The sequence below is a fragment of the Peromyscus californicus genome, unplaced genomic scaffold, assembly GCF_007827085.1.
Source record: "Peromyscus californicus insignis strain IS unplaced genomic scaffold, ASM782708v3 Scaffold_16__1_contigs__length_79575227, whole genome shotgun sequence".
NCBI lineage: Eukaryota > Metazoa > Chordata > Mammalia > Rodentia > Cricetidae > Peromyscus > Peromyscus californicus.
In genome coordinates, this window is record NW_026294458.1 from 69,839,043 (window position 1) to 69,860,529 (window position 21,487).

The window sequence follows — 21,487 nt, forward strand, 5'->3', positions numbered from 1 at the left end:
AGTCATATGAATTTAATTCACCATAGGTGATTCATTTGAACTTCTTTGAACTTTGACAAAAATCTTCATCGTGAATAAATTTCATCCATGTTCACATGTTGACTGGATTGAATCCCTGAGAGGCTGGAATGAGATGAAGTGTTTGTTGTTGACAAAGCTATGTTGCTAGCGTTACAGATGTGACCAGATGAAGTATAGCAACATCTGACTTCAGGAATATTCCTCTGTGTCCACAAGCAGTGCTTCCATTGATAAAATCAAATAGTATTCAGTCTCCTTCTTGCTCAACTCTCTCAGGATCCGTTCAAGCCACATCTCCAAAATGCATCTGAACAAATGTGGACTTAAAGAATTTAAGTTCAAACCTTCTTCATTGTCTCAATACAACACTAAATCAGGGTTATTAAAAAGAACAGAAGCACGTTTTATTTTTATACTATAAATTAATTATAAAGATAAAAGTCTCACATAAATCTTCCATAGTTACGTGATTATAGATTAAGATGAAGAAGTCTCCTAGTCAGCTTTACATACCCTGGATATCCAGGGAAGCCAGTGGTCATTTTGATTTAAGAATGAAAGCCTGAACACCATGGGAGCTAAAAGTATAAACTACAACCCAAAGCTTGTTGGAGAAGACTGAAGTCCAAGATCAACAGAAAAACAAGAAGCAAGAAGGAGCACTCTCTTCCTCCTCCATGTTTTGTTGTATCTGGGTCATCAATGCATTTATAATGAGCACCCGCCATGAGACGGGTCATTGATTGGGCTCAGTGATTTCAATGCCAGCCTTATCCAGAGAACCCTCACAGTCATCCAGAAATGACATTCTCTCTGGGTTCCACTTGGCTTAATCCACCAGACATGTGTAATTTCCAAAACACTCACCCACAGACTGATGGGTAATTGGCAGGCACATTAGCTTTGCCAATATTTCAGGGGTAATGTGTTAGCCTGCTTCAGCTAGGTACAGTGTGGAGGGGTTTGTTGTTTTTATTTTTATTTTGGTATGGGTGTTAGGCTTGCATAAATGTTTGTATAACTAGTGCCCTCAGAGGCCAGGAAGTGTACTACATTCCCTGGATCTGGAGTTCCAACTGATCTTGAGCCACCATTTTGGTGATAAGGAACTGAACCTAGGTCCTCTGAAAGAGCAGCAAGTGCTTTTAACCTCTATACCTCTTCAGTCCCACCTCTGCTGTGGGTATCGATTGCTCTGTATGCTGTGAATGTGTTGCTCTGATTTTGTTGATAAATAAAATGCTGATTGGCCAGTAGCCAGGCAGGAAGTATAGTATAGATAGGACAAGCAAAGAGGAGAATTCTGGGAACAGGAAGGCTGAGTGAGGAGATGCTGCCAACTGCTGCCACCATGAGAAGTAAGATACCAGTAATGAAGTAAAGTACCGGTAAGCCACAAGCCATGTAGCAACTTATAGATTAATAGAAATGGGTTAATTTAAGATGTAAGAACTGGATAGCAAGGAACCAGTCCCAGCCAAAGAGGTTATAAGTAATATAAGTCTCTGTGTGTTTAATTGGGTCTGAGTGGTTGAAGGTCCCAGCAGGACTGAAGAAATCTCTGGTTACACACCTCCCCCTTGCAATATGCATTTATTAATCCTTTCCTTTAAAAAAATTCTAAAGTAACTCTTTTGCCTTTGTGGGATGATCAGCTTCCTTCATTTTTTCATGAATCCCCGGGTTTATTTACAAATCTCCATTGTCTGCAGCCTACTGTGTCTGTAAGCAAGACTGCTTGCTACATCTTATTGAGCATCAACTCTACACAAGATGATTGATCTTTCAATGTATCGACTTTTAACCCTCACAGTGCCTCATCCTTGTAGTCTCAAGTTTAGAGTTGAAAACAAAATACTTTATTGAAGAATAGTTACATAAATTGCATCTAATCATCCAGTTGGGGTTCAAATAGCCTTCAACAAACATGGAATTTTCAATTTCAGAAAGCTTGTCTTCACAGCCCATGTCCTTAATAACCAACTTTTATTTTCTTCCAAAATGAGAGATCCATTTAAGACTGTCCCCAAAGTTTGAAAATAGCCAAGCTACCTAAATAAATCTATTGCATTTCAAATATTCATACTCTATTCTGATTCCAAGGTTTCATGGTCTTTAAATTGAGTATGTTTGCTATCTTTATATAACAACCAAAAATGTGATACTGTATCCTGGCCCCTTCCCTAAAAGGTGTGGTAAGGGAACATGTTCTTTAAATTTTCAGATGTGCACTACTTTCATCACATCAAAACATCCTTCAAAACTCTAATATAAAACTCACAGCAAGGGATCTGGAGAGATGGTTCAGAACTTAAGAGTACTTGTTGCTCTTCCAGAGGACCTACCTGCATTTGGTTCCCACCTAAGTCAGGCAGCTCAAAAAACAAAAAACAAAAACCTGAAACTCTAGGAACAAGGAATCTGGCACACACATACACACACACACACACACACACACACACACACACACACACACGCACACATCTTTTAAAAATCCTCACCAAAATGTTGAAGAAAAATGATAGTGTGACAACTAGATTTATAATAAGTCTATTTTATTGAAGACAAATCACATTTTCCCATCCCTAAATCATTGGAAAAGAGAGGTGAGAAAAGTTAAGAACAGTGGAAATAGAATGAGGATTCTAATTGTGAATTATCTCTTAAAAGACCACCAGATACTGCATTGTTATGAAGTTCATGGAGGTGAAATCTAAACTTCTTGCACTTTTCAGATACAAGACTCCATTTCATATTTACAAGTGTTTTGATTCAGTTAGCGAGTAGACCCAGTTTTAGTAGTATTTCTGATGTTATTGAATACCTATTGATTTCTGTTCTAGTTGGACCTAACAGAAATTGTATAGCACTTTGAGCATCCAGCATAAATTCCAGTATTTCATGGATTTCTGATATAATCACACTAGTTAATAAGCCATATCTTCTGCTAAATATTTTCATAGACAATAGCTAGCAGTGAAAGTTGTCTTTTCAAGAACCAGGGGTTATTCCCTGTTGAACAATAAATAGTATCTTATTTACTAAAATGGTTATCATACTTTATGATCCCAGATTACCACCAGAAACACCCAAAAGAATAAAAGTTTGTTCTCAAACACAAGCACATTATTTTATATTTAGAGAAATGGAGTTTCCAAGTATTCAGAAATCAATTCAAGTCAACCATATCATCTCTCAAGTCTTCACTTACTAGACAATTGTGAACCGCCTGTCACACAGCATTCTGGCTCATAAGTGCTACAAGATTCCACGAGTTGTGTCCCAGAGACAACATTGCTCGAGGAGTTACAGGAACTGGAGTCAGGAACCTGAGAACAGCATTGGGTGGTTTCAAACTCCACAGTTTGGCAACTTGCAGATCCTGTAGACTTTAGCGGGTAACACCTGGACATGTAACTTGCAGGTTGATAGCTCTGGACTACAAATCCCACTTGCTGACAACTTCTTGTCTGGCAGGGTTGAGAAGCACACTCTGTCAGAGCTGGAGAGATTCCTAACTGGCACGTGGTTCGTTCACAGGTCTTGGAATTGGACCAAGTTGTTTGGTCAGCTCTGGAGATCCGGGAACTTTGTACACAGGGGTCCACTTTGCACTGGTGCTGTTCACAAGTGGCTGGGTGGTGGGTGGAGGTTTCACTGTAGGTTTCTTGAAAGTTGTCCAGGAGCCAGGTTCTGCTGTGCCAACTGCTGGGCAAGGAAATCCCATCTTCAAAGCTTTTAGGATTAGAGTCGTGTGTGAGGGCAGAGAGTGATGGCACTTTACCCAAGCTCCTGAGTGAATGTCTGTAACTATGAGGCATATTCTCCAAACCCTTAATTGAAGTCAGCTAAAAAGGCTCCAGTTGTCAAATGTCAGGTTTAAAGATGTGGATATTATATCTTTGCTGGGGACATTATATAGTACTCAGAAAGCTGGGTGTTGGCTTTTATTTTTAAGACTCCTTTGCACTCATTGCTGAAGCTAATTTGAAGGATAACATCTTATTATTGCTTTGCTTAGTTCTATGTGAAATGGTGTCTTATTAACAAGATGCAAGTCCAATTGTTAGTCTTCAAAATGGCTTTCATGTGAGTTCCACAGCTGACTCATCAGGGCAGGTGAGGTTAGTCAAATAGGAGTCTCAACGTGTCATTCAAGCTCACTATTATGACTTTTTATATTGGTAGGTGGACAATAAAGAGTGTGGGTGTGAATAGTCAACTGAATACTGCTTAATATTCTTCATTGGAGTTTTCTGTGTACCAATCTGTTCAAGATTGTGATAAGAGGTTGTTAGGTTATCCTTAGAAGTAGGGCCAGTTGAGCCCATCATCAGGTCTTATCCTCTAGTTCATCGGCATGTAAGGAGAATAATATACAATAACATTTCTTCTCACTATTCACCAAAACCATCAAATGTGCTCATGGCCCTAGCATCCTTTTTCTCTGTACCTCTTAAAATGTTTATTTCATTTCCAGTTGTGTGTATATGTGTATGTCTGGGTATGCAGTGTGTGCATGTGAGTGCAGATGCCCTCAGAGGCCAGAAGACAATGTCAGATCCCCTGGAACTTAGCTGTGGTTATGGCCTGGAGTGAGTAACCCAACATGGGTTCTGGGGGCTGAGTTCAGTTCCTCTGCAAAAAGGAGCATTGACTTTCAACCCATGATCCATCTCCCCAGCTCCTACTCCTTTCTCTTTATCTCACCTTTTGTTCCCTTAATCTCCTTGACATCTTCACATGAAACTTTCTTATTTTCCCATTTAAGATGATATTTTCTGAGTCACCAGTACGTTATTTTTTAGTGCAAAATGTAATCTCCACTTTTTCCCCTTTGTATACATTCAATAAGCTTTGACAAGGAAGATGAATTACTATTGAAATAAATAAAATGATAAAAGATACCAAAATTATATAAGCAAATATGGAAGATATTCATCTATCACCTTGGATTCAAGGTTATAAAGCAAATTTTTATTGCATATTTTATGACATGATATTTGTATATATTTATGTAGTATAGTGTGATAAGTAGTTGCATGTAGGCACTGTATAATGACCGTATTGGAATAATTAGTATTCCCATCTTTTCAAACATTTATTGTTTCTATATGAAAACTTGTACACTTATACAACTTGAATCATATCAAGGATTTATGTAGGCCAGACTTATCCTCCTGTGCTAAAGAACAGCAGCACAAATTCCCCCTATCTAGCTGTGTTTCACTATTGACTTATTGCTCTCTTCTCAGCTTCTCCAGATCTACTCTAATGATGACTATGCCGGGGAATTTCAACCCTTTCTAGTATGACTGACTTTTTCATCAGGCAGTGTCTACATGTCATCATACTTCCCAAAGATTGATGTTTCCTCTGTAGCAAATCTCTTCCCAATATGCTTTATACATACCAAAATACACACACACACACATATACATATATGTGTATATCTATATCTATCTATTTTTCTCTCAATATATGTATATATATATATATATAGAGAGAGAGAGAGAGAGAGAGAGAGACAGAGAGACAGAGAGACAGAGACAGAGACAGAAAGAGACAGAGAGAGTCAGTCCATGGAACACCAATTTGCATAGAGGACCAAAGAGGATTTCAGATCCCTTGGAACTGGAGTTACAGGCAGTTGTAAGCTGCCATGCATGTGATAGGACCAAACCTGGGTATTCTAGAAGTTCAGTAAGTGCTTTAAACCACTGATCCATCTCTCCAGCTCTGTGTTTTGTTTTGTTTTTTTGGTGTGGACAGATGATCCACTCCTACATTTTTTTGCACCAGTATGCTCTAACAAGCAGTTTCATACTCATAATACAGAGCCTGCCAAGGTAATTTTTTATAACACATTCTGTAATTTACATAGCTCAACTAAAGAGTAAACAGAAAGGGAATATATTCTTAGGACAGTGCTCCAGCCTCCTGCATGTAGATCTGAAGAAATCCAAGACTATCCAGGAATTCTGAGTAACCCTAATGAGTAACTATCCTTAATATTTGAGGGATTAGGGATATCATACTAAATTTATAAGATACCTATGAAACCATTGTAACAAATGGATGTTTTTATTGTTTAGAAAAAATATCCATGAATTTGGGATCCTATCATGTTCCCCACATGACCACTACAATAAGCCATTAAATTCTTGTATTTATATGTTCTATTTTTTATAGCAGTTTCCACTGGAACTTCTAATCATCCTGTGTGTGTGTGTGTGTGTGTGTGTGTGTGTGTGTGTGTGTGTGTGTATGTGTGTGTGTGTGTGTGTGTAGAGGATGGAGGTCGGTGTGGTTCCTTAGACACAACCCACTTTACTTTTGATACAATAACTTCTCTGGATGGTCAGTCTAACAGGACAAGTCCCAGGGGTCAGCCTGTCTTGCCTTCCCAAATGCATGGATTATAAGCCCATGACACCATATCCAATATTTAAAAATGTGCTCTGGGGAGTTAACTTTGATCCTCACTTGTGCATACTGTGTGCTCAAAACTGACTTCTCTTTCCAGCCCTGACTCTTCTTGAAGTGATTAAATTAATATAATTACAATTAGAGTAAGATCTGTTCCCTTCACCTAATCTGTAGTACCTCACCAGAACTGGTCTCATTTTTGTAATTCAAACTCTTGTCTTGACCCTCTACCCGATGTGCTCCAAACTGTTGTGGAATAATCTTTTTGAACACTGTAAGGATTTGTCACTCGGATTGGTTTAATAAAAAGCTGAATGGCCCATGGTTAGGTAGAATTTTCTGGGCAGAGAGGATGCTGGAAGGAAGGAAGGACATGCAGGGAGGTGCCAGCCAGCCAGAGATGAAGCAGCATGGGCAGCACAGAGTAAAGGTAATAAAGCCTTGATGCTGAAAGTAAATTAATAGAAATGGGTTAATTTAAGCTATAAGAGCTAATTAGAAACAAGCCTAAGCTATCAGCCAAGCTTTCATACTTAATAAGTCTCCATGTGGTTATTTGGGAGTTGGCAGATGTGACAGAAAAATCCACCTACACCAAACTCAAAGGCCTTAGCTATGCCCCTTGGGTATGCCTCGTCTTCCCTTGACTCAGTGTTCTTCAGGTGCAGCTACATCATTGCACTAACCTTCACTGTTTTCTTCCCTTCCTTTCTGCGTTGCTCTCTTCTTTCTCTTTGGTGTTCAGCAGGAGTTAGTTTTCTACGTAGAAAATCTCCATCAACCTTAAAAAGACCTTAGGGTTACATTGTTGCTTAACTTTGCTACTATCCTACAACTTTTATGAAGGCAAGAAAAATCTGTATCTTTCTCACTGTCAATTCCCCAGCCCTGAGTGACAGTCCCACGCAATGACTGCCAGTCATGTAATATGATCTCCATAAACATATTCTGAAAATTAACAACAGAGTGTGTTAAATAAAAATGTTCTCAAAGTGTAAGTGATTTCTGACAGCGTATTGTGTTCAAGCCTTCCCATACCAAGTGTTCAACAACTGCAAAGGGTGCTTAGCCTAAGCAAATGAAAGCAAATAATTAGACTTTTCTTTTTGTGAAGAAAGGATAACAATATTTTGGAAGTCCATTATTAGCATGGCACGATCTGAATCACTTACTCTGGGGTGATATTTGGTTCTCCATAGGTTGCTGTAGAAAGCTTTTACCGTGAAAAGGTCTCTATTTTTCACTGCCCATGCATAGCCCTGTTGCCAAAACGTGTGGACAAAGCAAGGAATCATATAGATTAGACTTCTTACCTGTCTCCAGGAACCAGCCTTTTTTCTTACCCTTCCACCATGTGGTAAATTAGTGGGGACCCATGCGGTTCCTGACTACTACATGTGAGATGGAGATGTGAGGTCTGTCACTTGTAAACAGGGTCATTCTATGAATTCTTTTTTCTTTGGGAAGAAGCATTGGTTTGCATATTCTACTGAACTGAGTGCTAAATTAATGGGTGTTTCAACATATAATTTTGATTCAATGAGCTGCTACAGATTTCAGTCACTGCAGAATTTATAGAGGGAGTTACCTGGCTCATTACTACAGAATGACGTATGCTAGAACAATGATCACCCTGGAATTGCTTCTACATAACCTACTAAAAACTTGTGTTAGCTTTGGAGGCAGTGATAATTATGAAACATATCTTAGAGTGTTCTTGAGAATCAGAACTAGGTACTTAACTGTTTATGGGGACTAGATACTGTGTTGCTGAATGAGTGAACAATTCCCTGGTTTACCTGGCCCTGAAGTTCACAAATGGCAGCAGGTGCACAGCAACTCCTGACCACCAGAGTGTGGGAGGCAATTAACATCTAGCACAAGCAAGCAGGCAAGAGTAAGCCAAGCCTTATAATCACAAATTTCAATAATCTTAATATTCTGATGGCTCTGTTTCTTTATTTTTAATATGAGGTGCAACATTGTAAATTTGTTTACTTAATTATATGAGAATATATGCATATATAATTATTATATTACTACATTTCATGACACCTAAAAGTCTCAATTTTTAAAAACTCATTAAGGGTGTTCATGTGGACAAAGTCACTTCTCATAGTGTTCATATGGGATTTATACAAAATTATGAAGGAACATAACCTTTTTTAATATTTAGGGTGTTAATTGTATCTACTTTTCTTTTCATGTTCCATTCATTTTCTTTTGAGAGGTGGGCTGTACTTTTCTTTTCCATTTAAGATGGAATCTGATCTTGTCTCTGTCTCTCAAGGGCTAAACATTTGGATGGTTTATGTTGATTCTGTTCTTTATGTTCACTCTGTTACATTGTATGCTACACTTCATACAACTTGTTCCATTAAGGTAAGGTACAAAATTTATTAAATAGTTAGAATTGCCCCATATTTTGCCGTAGTACTGCTCTGAATTTTTCTTCCTTCTTGAGTGTTATTCCACTAATGACTTCCCTCCAATTAGAAAGCTCTGAAGTATCATCATTGCTCAGCAGTGCAGCAACACTCCTCCCACAGGCTCTAGACGTGGCTTCTAGCCCTGCTGCTTCCCCTCCTTTGGACATGCCCCTCTGCCTCCATGCATATTGCAAGAAGAGAGTTTGAATTAGCGTTGTTACAGTCTTCTCTAGCTGCCACGTTCTACACTTTTCCTTCAACTTGTTGATGCTATAGAGCTAGAAAGGATACTGGGTGCCATCTTGATATGTCCACGAATTAAATGAAGTCTTTATTTTCAATTAAGGTCATCCATTCCATATTCAGCTAAATTCAGAAATGTTAGTCTGTACACTATCAGTTGCCATGGATGTGGGTAAAATCCCACAACTGTGTAATAAATCATCTAGTATTTGATGGTGGCCCCTAAGAATAGATAAGCCCATTTCTCTTGTTACATGTTGATCTACACCACAGGAATTTTCACAAAGAATCATTATATTTTGCCATACACAAAAAAAGGAGAATACTATGCAACCCTCTCAGACACTGTGATGTCGAAACAAAAAAATGATTTTAGACTCTGGGACATTTCAAAATTACGATATTACGTTAAATATCAGCATGTTTTTATGTTAACCTTATCTGTGTCTGTGGATAAATAAACCATTTAGAATATAAAAGTGGGGCTGGAGAGATAGCTCAGTGGTTAACAGCTTGTGCTGCCCTTACAGAGACCTGAGTTCAGTTCCTAGCACCCACATCAGACTGCTCATAACTGCCTGTAACTCTAGTTCCAACATGATCTGATACCATTCTCAGGTACAGTACTCATTTGCATACACACACACACACACACACACACACACACACACACACACACGTGCACACAAAATTAAATATAAAATAAATCATAAAAATGATTATAAGTGCAAAAGGAGTCCTAAGCAGTACCACTTGCTTTCCAAGGATATCTTTTGTTTGTTTGTTTGTTTTTGTTTTTGTTTTGTTTTGTTTTGTTTTTCGAGACAGGGTTTCTCTGTGTAGCTTTGTGCTTTTCCTGGAACTTGCTTTGTAGACCAGGCTGGCCTCGAACTCACAGAGATCCGCCTGCCTCTGCCACCCCAGTGCTGGGATTAAAGGCATGTGCCACCACCGCCAGGCTCCAAGGACATCTTTAAGCATTTTTGTTTCTTGGAATAATCCTTTTTCAATTGCAAATTAGTTATACCAGATTTAAAAACTAGGACAACTGGGAGAGAGTGCAAAAGGTAAAGAAAAATAAAGAATTAATTAAGAGAAAGTGGAGGGGAAGGAGGAAGAAGAGGAAGAGAAAGGAGAAAATGAAGAGTGGGAAGGGGAGGTGGACCTACACACCCATGACATCCATATAGACCTAAATACTTAGGATTGTTTGTTTGGTTTTGTATGGCTTTACTATGCTTGTTTCATGTTCTTGTAGCCCAAGCTGTCCTCAAACTCCCCACTCTTCTGCCTTAATCTCCTGAGTGCTAGGATTACAAGCCTGTGCTATCACACTTGGCTCTACATAATTTTCTTTTTCTCTGCATCCCAAACAGAACTCTCACTGAGTCAGCTAGGATAGACTTGCTAGCATATATTTAAAGATCCGTGTTCTGAAGAAGTTTAATTCCTGTATCTTAGATTGAAGTAATAGAAATGTATATAGTCAAACAACACCATTTTACTGTCTGTGGCTGGAGAAAGAAAATTACCCAGAGGCCCTGAAGGTTTATTCAATTCCACAGCTTCATACGGTTCTGAACCCTATCTTCAAACGGATATTGTTCATTTAGTAATCATTCCTCTCATGCCAAACAACTAAACATTAATTCACAAAGACGCTAAGAAAACCAAGCACAGCTAAGCATGATACCCATAAATCTATAACATGAAAATTTGAGTTTTCATAGAATTTAGAAAAAAAGTGTTCAACACTATAAATTCCACTTGCAATGCAGTCTTAAACTTTGAATTAATATAATAGCAGAGTTCTCAAAGGGCACCCATTAGCCAGTAGCTGGGGTCAGAGAGAAAGTGAGGAATTGGCAATCAGAGAATGAGAGGATAACTCTTCCTGGTCAAAGGAAGATAACAATGGCAAGATTGGAAATCAGTAAGATGATCAGTAGAATCCAGATCCAGTGCCCCAGCTTGGTGTGTAACAAGAAGACTGGAAGGTGATATAAGGCAAATAGGATGGGTGGCCAATCCAGATCTATAGCCCAGTGAAAAGAAACTCTGGGGTCTAAAGTCACTGGATCCACAGCTCAATGAGTAAGAGCTTCTAGACCCAGAGCCCAGAGAGTGGCAGCTGCTGGACCCAAAGCCCTGAGAGCCAGCATATGTGGTCCTGCTGCTCAGGGGCGGTGCAGAAGCTGGAGACCCTTGGGGTGTAGCAGGGCCACTGGCAGGAACTGTGTACCACATGAGAAGTCTGGCATCTGATGGGCTGGAAGCAGTTCTGATGACATCCGCTGTGGAGAGAGGAGCCCAGATGGCAGGTTCTGGGAGAGTAGAAGCTAGTGCTCTGAACTAGGTGGTGGGGATATAAAGACCCCTAAGAGTGGATATAGGCCAGGTTACCCCCACAGGAGCAAGAGGATAAGTTCCCATGGAAGTAGTTGTAGGATATATTCAGAGGAGGTATGTCTTCAGCCAAGTTCCAGCAGGCAGGATGCTCTAATGTTCCTACCCTCGCGATGCTTATATATTCTTCCTGTGCTGTATGAGATGTAGCATCATAGGCCCTACCCCTTCCCTTGCTTGTGATTCATTAAATGACCAAATAACTCCCATTATAATTATTACTTAGTAATGGAGGTGCCTTGATTTCAGTTTAATCACTCTTGATTTATATCACCCATTTGACTTCTCTCTCCGTATTTTTTTTTCCCAAAAATAAGGCATCCTTTAGTTTGTACCACATTGGTCAAAATGCTTATACTGTCTCTGTTCTCCACTTACTTTGATGATGTAAATTTTGACCTGAGTGTGTATAGTTCTTACCAGCATTAGCAGTCATTGGGAACCATCCCTGAATTATTGGTATATAATTTAATAAATCTTTATTCGATAAAATCTTTAAAATATGGCATGATTTAATCTTTGCAAGGATGTTAACATATAAAAGTTATAAAACTGTTATGAGAATTCAGGAATGAGGTCGTGGAGACCTGAGTAAGTTATATATTCTTCAAGCAACAGATCAAAGCAGTCATTGGTACAGGTCATAGTTCAGGTGTGTCTAACTCTAAAGCCAGTAGAAACCACAATGCTTTATTAACAACTTGGGGAGCTGGTTCTTTCTCATTCCAGAATCACCTATTGACAGAAAACAAAGAAAATTGGGTATATTTGGAGTTCTCTGGGAAAGCAATCTGGAAGAATGGACATTCAAGCTATCTTGATTTTTTTTTTTTCAGGTTTTTCAAGACAATGACTGGCTGTCATGTAACGTGTGTGAATTATTAGTCAGGCATTGTTGGTGTCAGCTAAAGCTAAGTTGTTCTGTGAGAATGGATTGAATGTCGTATCAGTCTCCTGGGAGTTTGAGAGGAAGGGTCTCATGCATAGGTTAGAAAAGTTTGAAGTCTATCAAAAAATATTCTAGGCCATAACCTTGTCTCAATTCATGGGTCAACACATTTTGGAGTATACATAAACAGGCACCCTAGTTTAGTGCCTCAGGTACAGACTATCTGAGGATTGATTAGTAACAGACTCCTAACTCCATTTCCAGTGCCCTCAGCCAATACTACTCCAGTTTGCTTTAGGCTACCTTGACACATAGGAGCAATTAAGTATTCAAAAAAGACTGTGTTCAATCTGATGCTATCTGTAATCTATCTGTTATATCATTTTTGTGTGTGTGTGTGAAGTCCCCAGTTCTATCCACTGAAGACACGGTTTCTTATTTGCTTTTGGTTTACTTTTTTAGTCTTTGAAGTTACCATGGAGATGCTCATTACAACCTGTGCTCAACTTGCCCTCTCGTTTAGCTTACCTTACTTAAGCCACTCAAGTCTTATCCACTGTGGAGTTACTAGACTGTTTTTCCAGGTCAGACAAAATTCTTTGGCAAACACTTTTATCACTAGGAAAAATGGCTGACGACTGGCACACCATTACTGAGCTGACTACCGATGACATATACTATCAAAACTTGAATTTTAATAATATGCTAATCTTTGCCAGCTCAGCTGGGAGTGAGAAATTTGGTGCCTTGGAGAGTGCTTTGTTTCACTCCCTGCTGAGCTTCTCTTTGTGTTCATCCTTCTAGACAGACAAAGCAGCATCAAATTTACTCTCACATGAAATGCTTAAAATTATCCTTAGTACTCTAAAAACTGGTGATGTAAAAAACAAGTCTGGAATTCATAGTGTCTTTCTCCCTACCTGTAATTATATCCAACTTCTACTTTTAAACATCTTTTAGACTGAGAAGCAAAAGGCTGTTTATTTATATGATTTGATCACTTTGCTTTGTTTCATAGACATGCTTTCCTCATCTCCTGTAGAGTCCTTTTTTCTTCCAGTGGAGTATATTCTGTGTGCTGACTGCCTATAAGTTTTTGACTAAATGTGTTACTACTTTTTTTTTCATTTGTAATTATTGAAATAATATAATTACATCATTTCTCCCTTCGTTTTCTTTCCTCTAAACTCTCCCATACACTCTTCCTTGTTCTTTTTCAAATTCACGGCCTATTTTTTTATTAATTGTTGTTATATAAGTAAATGTAGATGTATATATGCAAATATATTCCTAAATATCACCTGCTCGGTTTGTATCATGTTACTTGTTTATGATGTTTTCAGGGGTGACCATTTGGTATTGGATAACCAGCTCATGTGCTAGCTGCCTAAACATGAGCTGAGAAAAGGATGACATCAACAGATATAACAAAATGGACCAGAGATCGACTGTCAGACCTCAAACATATACAAAGGACTACAGGCAACTCAAAAATACCTTTTCTTCTATTGCTCTTTGTCACTTCTGTTCTTCCAACCACAGTTACACTCCTCGTGATCGACCCCACATGCCTTTATGAGGCCTTACCTGCAAGGAAAGTTTCATGAGGCAATGCTATTGGAGTTTTTTGGGGTGTAAAATCTTCAGTCACCCATCCTCACACTCCAGATACAGAGATGATAAAGGACAAAAATCAGAGAAAGACAATTTACTCAATGTGGTTGAACTGAGAAGAGAGACTGATAAGGAGTTTCGTGAGTTGCAGTGTATTTTGGGGTCACTGACATGAGGTTTAGGTAAGTAAAGGAAGAATTAAGATAGAAGGGTGAGAATCATGTGTCCTTAAGCAGTCATGGCCAAGGTATGAGCTCACTTAAAATTGTCTTGGTTCTGGTCCTTCAATGTGGTCCAAAGAGGTCATTATCTCTGTCCTCACTTCAGAGGACCATTGGAAGATGCTTAGTTATGTTCCATGACTCAGTCTCACTTTCAAGGATAATTAGACTCACATAGGGCATGTTCTATTCTGTAAGGATTTGTTCTTATAGGAGTATAAAAAAACTGATATTTAGGACAATTACTTCTCTTTGTCTTCAGCAAAAGCAAAAGAGAGACATAGAGTAAAGGCAGAGATATCTGGTTTGCATTCTGCTTTTAGATACATTGTGTGCCCAAGTGAGAAGCCAACACTTTTTACAACATCTGAGCGTCAGTATCGGCAGTCCCACTGTGTTTGCTTATACACACATTTACGCATGTACATCACATGTGCAATGTTTGTACACATGTTTAGACATATGTACCATATGGATTTGTTTGTGCGCACACACACACACACACACTCACACCATTGCAATGGATGAAATGAAAATGGCACCTACTGAAATCCATCCTTGAATGTTAGTAAGATCTCAAGATGAAGGAAGGCCACATGCATAAAATCAATGCCGTTTGTATAAGTTCAGCAAAGTCAGCAACAGTGTCCAGTCTTTATCTTTGACCCAAAAATCTAGTACTTATAAGGAGCCAACTGTTATTTTTATCCCAAAGAAAAGTATACATAATGATTTTTTTAAACTTTTAAGGTAATCTCTTTTGTAGAACACTTTATTACATTTTAGTGTGCATGTTCAAATTTATGTAGTGATGTGCACATATCACAGTAGACATGTGGAAGTCAGAGGACAATTTGTAAAAATCAGGTCCCTCTTTCAACCATGTCATTTACAGAGACTGAATCCAGGTCTTCAGGCTTGCTTAGAAGGTATATTTTCCTGACAGGCCATTTTACCCACCAGAGAATAATTTTTAACGTAGTAGTAAGTGCATATGATTTTTTCCATAATTGTATTATTCCAAGATAATCATAAGAAGTAATATAGGTTATCGAACCACTAAGTCTCCTAGAAAATGGATGTGAAGGTAGAAATTAGGGTAGCATTCTGTAAAATTTTAGAATAATTTTTAAAGTTTTGGTGCCTGAAAATTTACTTGTAAATTTCTGTTACACAAAACAATGGATTAGGTAAACCATAATGTAGCTGGAGTTTTCCTGCCTTGCCCACAGTCAGGACAAATCTCTGACACCTGCCAGTCCCACAGCCGTCAGACCCAACCAAGTAAACACAGAGACTTATATTGGTTACAAACTGTATGGCCATGGCAGGCTTCTTGCTAACTGTTCTTATATCTTAAATTAATCCATTTCCATAAATCTATACCTTGCCACATGGCTCGTGGCTTACCGGCATCTTCACATGCGGCTTGTCATGGTGGCGGCTGGTAGTGTCTCTCCTACTCAGCCTTCCACTTCCCAGCTTTATTCTCCTCCTTGTCCTGCCTACACTTCCTGCCTAGCCAATGGCCAATCAGTGTTTTATTTATTGACGAATCAGCAACACATTTGCCATACAGAACATCCCACAGCACCATAATTATAAAGAAGTAGTAGGTTGCCTTCCCTAGAAGTCCATATTTAAACTTATAGTCCAGTAGCCCTTGCATTATGGCTTCTTTCAGCCATGTCACAAATGCAACTGCCCTCTATCCTAGCCAGACACGTCCCTTATGTCAAACTTTCAACCAAGTCATTGTGATATTGGGATGTTCTCACTTCTGATTTCTGTGGAGACTTATCAGGGCTGCTATCTTACTGAGCTCTCCAGAATTGTCCCACAGCTGTTTTGTTGTTAGTGGTTTTATGACTTCTCAAACTTCATACTTAAAAAAAAAAACTACCAGTTAATTCAATTTTCAAATATCTAACATTTCCAACACTACTCTTGAAACAATGAATAGTATTCTGAAAAGAGAAAAAGTTCTATTATCAAAGAAATTGAAATTTGTCAGATTTTGTTGACATAATGTAGCAGATTTTGGACCTCTTAAACTGAACATCATTTTTTTATTAAGTAAACTAGAAAGCACACCTCTAAGAATTACAACACATTCGATTTATCATGAATGCATATATATATATCTATATATATATATTTCCTCAAACCTGAAAAAGTCACTTATTATATTTGTTCCTTTAATAAATTAAGGAATTTTGCCAAATATTTTGCATGGCTTCATGATGCCTTTTGATGAATAAATATTGGTCTGAAAGTGCTCTTATGGATTCCATACTAATGTTTCATTACACATGTATGACATGTTGAAGGTCATGACATAAAGAAACTATTTAGCATATATGAAAGCTGCATCATTCAGTGAGCAAGCTGTGCTTTGAGGACAAAAATGTGGTCATTGAATCTCTATTCTGGATCTTTCTTCTACACACACCTCAGGAGAAATTTTGTTTTCTCTTCACTTTCCATTTCCATAAATACTTCCACCAAACATCTCACTTATACTATATTTTTCTAAGTGGATTTTCCAGGTTTCTATTTAAATGTCTTGTTTAAAATGTCTGACCTTACTAATTTGTATTATGAATGTATATTTCCAAAATCACACTTCCATGCAAATGTTGGCTTTTGAAATGATGTTTGTACTCTGCTCCTGACCATACTCCAGACAAAATGTCCCTTGGAGTCTTCCTTTCTTTCCCGTTCCAGTTACTTCATTCTCATTAGTTTTAATTCCCCCACTCAGCCTTGCAAACATTATCAACCTCTTTCTGTTCTGAAGCTTAAGTAGTATCTCCTTCTTCATGACTATATAGCTATTTTCTTCTAACTCATATTCTCTAGCATTAGCAAACAACGTTTCAACTCTCTCTTCATAATCCCTTCCAATAGCCACCACATTTCTATCCATTTAGCATTCTTCTGTCATTACCCTGGGTACTCAGTCATGGCTTTGAGCTGCCGAATACAATGGTCATCTTGCAGATGATGGCAGGTGACCATTTAACCACATCCATGCTGGTGGCTGAGTCTTTAATCTTGTGAAGGTGAGTCCTTAATTCTGCAGCATGCTCATATGTGATCTACTTCAAAGTCCTGGTTTTGTATCTCATTTTCATTAATTCCTTCTTCATTTTGGGAAGGTTTTCCTCTCAAAATCTTCCTAAAGATTTTGAGTTTGTGTTCAGACATTTTTATGAAGAAGCGGTATGTTATCATTTTGATCTGGAATATCCCTTGTTTGAGACTTTATCTCCGGATGCTTGTACCATTGGAAGGTGGTAGAAATTTCAGGAGGTAAGACCTATTAAAGAAAGTTGGGCACTCATGCTGTGCCTTTGAGAAGTATGTTGGGATTGCTCTCCCCTGAAATCATTAAGTATTTCCTTACTTCCTACCCACATACAATGATAAATTGGCCTCCTATGTTGTAAGTTCTTATCCCTTTTATCTTCTAATCTAGAACATGGTTATTTGAACAAGGTCATCTATAATAGTTTTCCAGCCAGTATTAGTAAGTAATGTGTATTGACAGCTAAAGGAATGCATTTCTTCCTTTAAGCACGGCTGAGTAAAATGATAACATCATTGAATCACTCTGACCTAAGATCTACTCTGTGAGAGCACATTTCTGAGTTACAGTCAGTAAGATAGGAGTGTTGGTCAGAAAAGGACTCTGTTCTTCCTTCTTCCATGCTGACTCCTCAGTTCAAGAAAAGTCAAAGTAAATAGATGCTGCTCAAGCACTACTTAATGTAATTAAGAAAATTGGTGGGTTTATTACGAAGCAACATTTCCTTTTTCTCTCAGTTTCTCCACAACAACAGTTGGATGTTTTCAAACAGCACAGTCAGAAGCTTCTCAGCTGTTCTCTTCTCAGAATCACCTTGCCCCAACCTGCAACTGCTGCTTAGCATCCTAGCACATTTGGTCACCTTGTACCAGCTGTGTGATTCTGCACAGCTGGAAGATATCCAGGGAAGATTGCCTCACTGACTCAAAACCCCAAGCTAGGAGAACTGAAGGCCGTGTATACCCCTAAAGCATGTTGAGAATAGTTGTTTCCTTGGCAGCTTTCTTGTATGGTTCTAATTCAGTTATTTTGCTTCTATAATTGCTGGCACCTTCAGTGTCCTTTAAGTCATTTAGTTTACCCATCTCAACACTATTTCCTTTGTATTTCTCATGGATTTACAACATCTACATCGGCCTTTGTAACATTAATTTAATTTCTTAAGTATCATATGTGTCTTAGGCAAGGTTCTTTAGAGAAACAAAATCAATAGCATATATATCTATATAACATATGCATCATATAATTTATATATTATGCATATAGTATATATAGATATATACTATACATATTTATATACATATGTATGTATGTTATGTGCATATATAATATGTGTTTGCATTTATACACATCTATAATGATATCTATAACATAATATATACTACAAATATATTTTATATTATATGATATATTATATTCAGCATATATTTTATATTATAAATACAAATATAAATAATATATTTTGATTATCCACATAATTAATGCACTTTATTGTATTTACTTATACAACATGTATGGAGTAGTTCACCAATGGCCAAGTGCACTCTGCAGAGTCAGAGGACACAGTAACTTTTCAGTTCAACAAGTTCAATGTATCATTAGTTGAATCTTGTGCTAAAAGCCTGGGAGTTTCTTCAATAGTCAGTGGTTTGAGTGCACATTGAAAAGCTTATGAGAATGGAGTATGATGTCAAGGAAGAATGCAGCAGCCAATGATAGACATACTCTTTCAGAAACAGGAAGTAAAAGTAAACATGGACACTTTTCTTTCTCCTAGACTACCTTATATCTATGATGTCATTGGAAGATTCCACCTGCATGGATTGTGAGATCTCCTCAGTTGCTCCTCTTAGGAAACGTTATCAGAAATAACTAGACATGCATCTGCTGCTGAAGTTGACAAGCCAATCAAATTGATTATCATGACTGTGTTATGCTCTGACCTCCAATTTCTGACTCTACTCCGGTCTTAGTCAGGGTTACTATTGCTGTGATGAATCACCATGAATAAGGCAACTTGGAGAGGAAAGTGTTTATTTGACTTACAGTTCTATGTCACTGTTCATCATTTAGGGAAGTCAGGATAGGGACTCAAACAGGGCAGGAATCTGGAGGCAGGAGCTGATGCATAAGCCACAGAGGGATGCTGCAGACTTGCTCATCATGACTTTCTCAGTCTACTTTCCTATGGGATCTAGTACCACTAGCCCACAGATTGCACTACTCACAGTGGTCTGAGCTTTCTCCAATAAATCACTAATTAGGAAAATGCCTGACAGACTTGATACATCTTGATGTTATGGAGGCATTTTCTAAATTGAGGTTCCCTCTTTTCTGATGACTCCAGTTTGTGTCAAGTTGACATAAGACTAGCCAGCACAATACCTCAATTTAATAACAAAAGATACCTTATTGATTTGACTCAGCCAATACTGAAGGCAAATGAGGACTAAATCAAGCCAAGAGTTTCAAAGTCATCATTAAGAAATTATAAGAAGAGAAGACATGAAAAACAGAAAGACTATTGTAATGCCAGATTACAGTGGGACTTGAACCCATAGTGGGTAAATGAACTTTCTTCTGGGATAAAAGAAAGGAAGAAACAATAGCAACAACCTCCTCCAAAACTTCCAAAAATAACTCTGAAAAACAAATGTGTTTTTAAAAATAAATTGGTGCCAAGCGGTGGTGGTGCATGCCTTTAATCCCAGCACTCGGGAGGTAGAGGCAGGCGTATCTCTGTAAGTTCGAGGCCAGCCTGGTCTATAGAGTGAGATCCAGGACAGGCTCCAAAAGTACACAGATAAACCCTGTCTCAAAAAAAATCAAAAAATAAAAATAAATTGGTAGTAAAATATTACATTACTTATTATCTTTAAGCAGAAATGCATGACTCAATATCCTGAAAAAATGCATATTTTTATTTTTCTCTCTTTAGTGAAAATGTCTTTATTTTGTACCAAAAATTGATCAATATTTTTGATCCAAGGATGTTATCTTAGATAACTCTTGAATTGCTAAATAATGTATAGCTTATATACTATATAATCTTTCTAAACTCTGAAAATCTCTACATTCTAAAACACATCTATCTTCATCGTTTTTAATAAGGGAATCTAAATATGTAACAATGAAGACACATTTACAGATATTAATATGAAGGTTACTAGATCAAATTTACCACACAGAAGAACATGGCCCTTTCAGAAGTCCGGAAAGTAGATTAGAATGCCACATAGGAGCAAGCTTGTGTCCTGGGTACAAACCCAATCAGTGTTATCTGGTAAACGGTGCTCTTGACTACAATGCTATACTGTCTCCTATAATATTATTATTTAAATCAGAAACATAAGTACCATTTATGAGAACATTGAGGAGGTTCTTTGAGAAAATCTTAAACTTCTGAAACTCACAAAGTAGGAAAAGGCCAGAAAAGGTTGAAAAATGAAAATCAACAAATAAAGTCAACTTAAAACTGTGTTAAAAATACAAGAAAGCAGCCAGGCAGTGGTGGTGCATGCCTTTAATCCCAGCATTCAAGAGGTAGAGAAAGGCGGATCTCTATGAGTTCAATGCCAGTCTAGTCTATGGAGCTAGTTTTAGGACAGCCAGGGCTATATTAAGAAACCTTGCCTCAAAAAAAACATAACAAACAAGCAAAACAGGAAAGCTGTGAAAAAATATCCAGTGTCAGATGGAGGCCATATTAGCCATAATATAGCATATTAGTATTTAAACAACTGGTTACCCACTATTATCAGACCCTCTCCCCCATCTCTCTTCCTCTAGCATGAATAGGAGTATTGGTGTTGTGATTTACAGTGAGCATGTGGGGTGACTAAGAAATATCTGTGTTACTGAGTAAGGTCTCCCCAATTTGTCTCTATAACATGAGAAATATATTAACATAAAGTGACTTTAAGTTAAAGGGTGTCATTGTCCATTAAATTTAATCACTTTTTAAACTCTGAAAGATTTTTAAGCCAATATATAAAGCTGAAAAAAGTCTTGGATCCTTAACATCTCTGGAACAATTTTAAAATCTAGTAAGGCTTTCTATAAGGAATAGTAATTCTGTGTTTAGAAGGTATATTAGGTTGTACAGTTTTTCCTGATTCTGCAAATATCCTTCCCTTCTTGTGAT

The 21,487-nt window shown here is 37.9% G+C and overlaps 1 protein-coding gene and 1 pseudogene across 1 annotated transcript; both read right to left on the minus strand.

Moving 5' to 3' along the window:
• Positions 1–3,224: 3,224 nt before the first annotated feature.
• LOC128111627 (keratin-associated protein 27-1) lies at positions 3,225–3,842 on the minus strand. Its single transcript, XM_052739877.1, has one exon. The coding sequence runs from the start codon at positions 3,840–3,842 to the stop codon at positions 3,225–3,227; it is 618 nt and encodes a 205-aa protein (XP_052595837.1).
• Positions 3,843–11,064: 7,222 nt separating this feature from the next.
• LOC128111448 (keratin-associated protein 13-1-like) lies at positions 11,065–11,964 on the minus strand (annotated as a pseudogene).
• Positions 11,965–21,487: the final 9,523 nt, after the last annotated feature.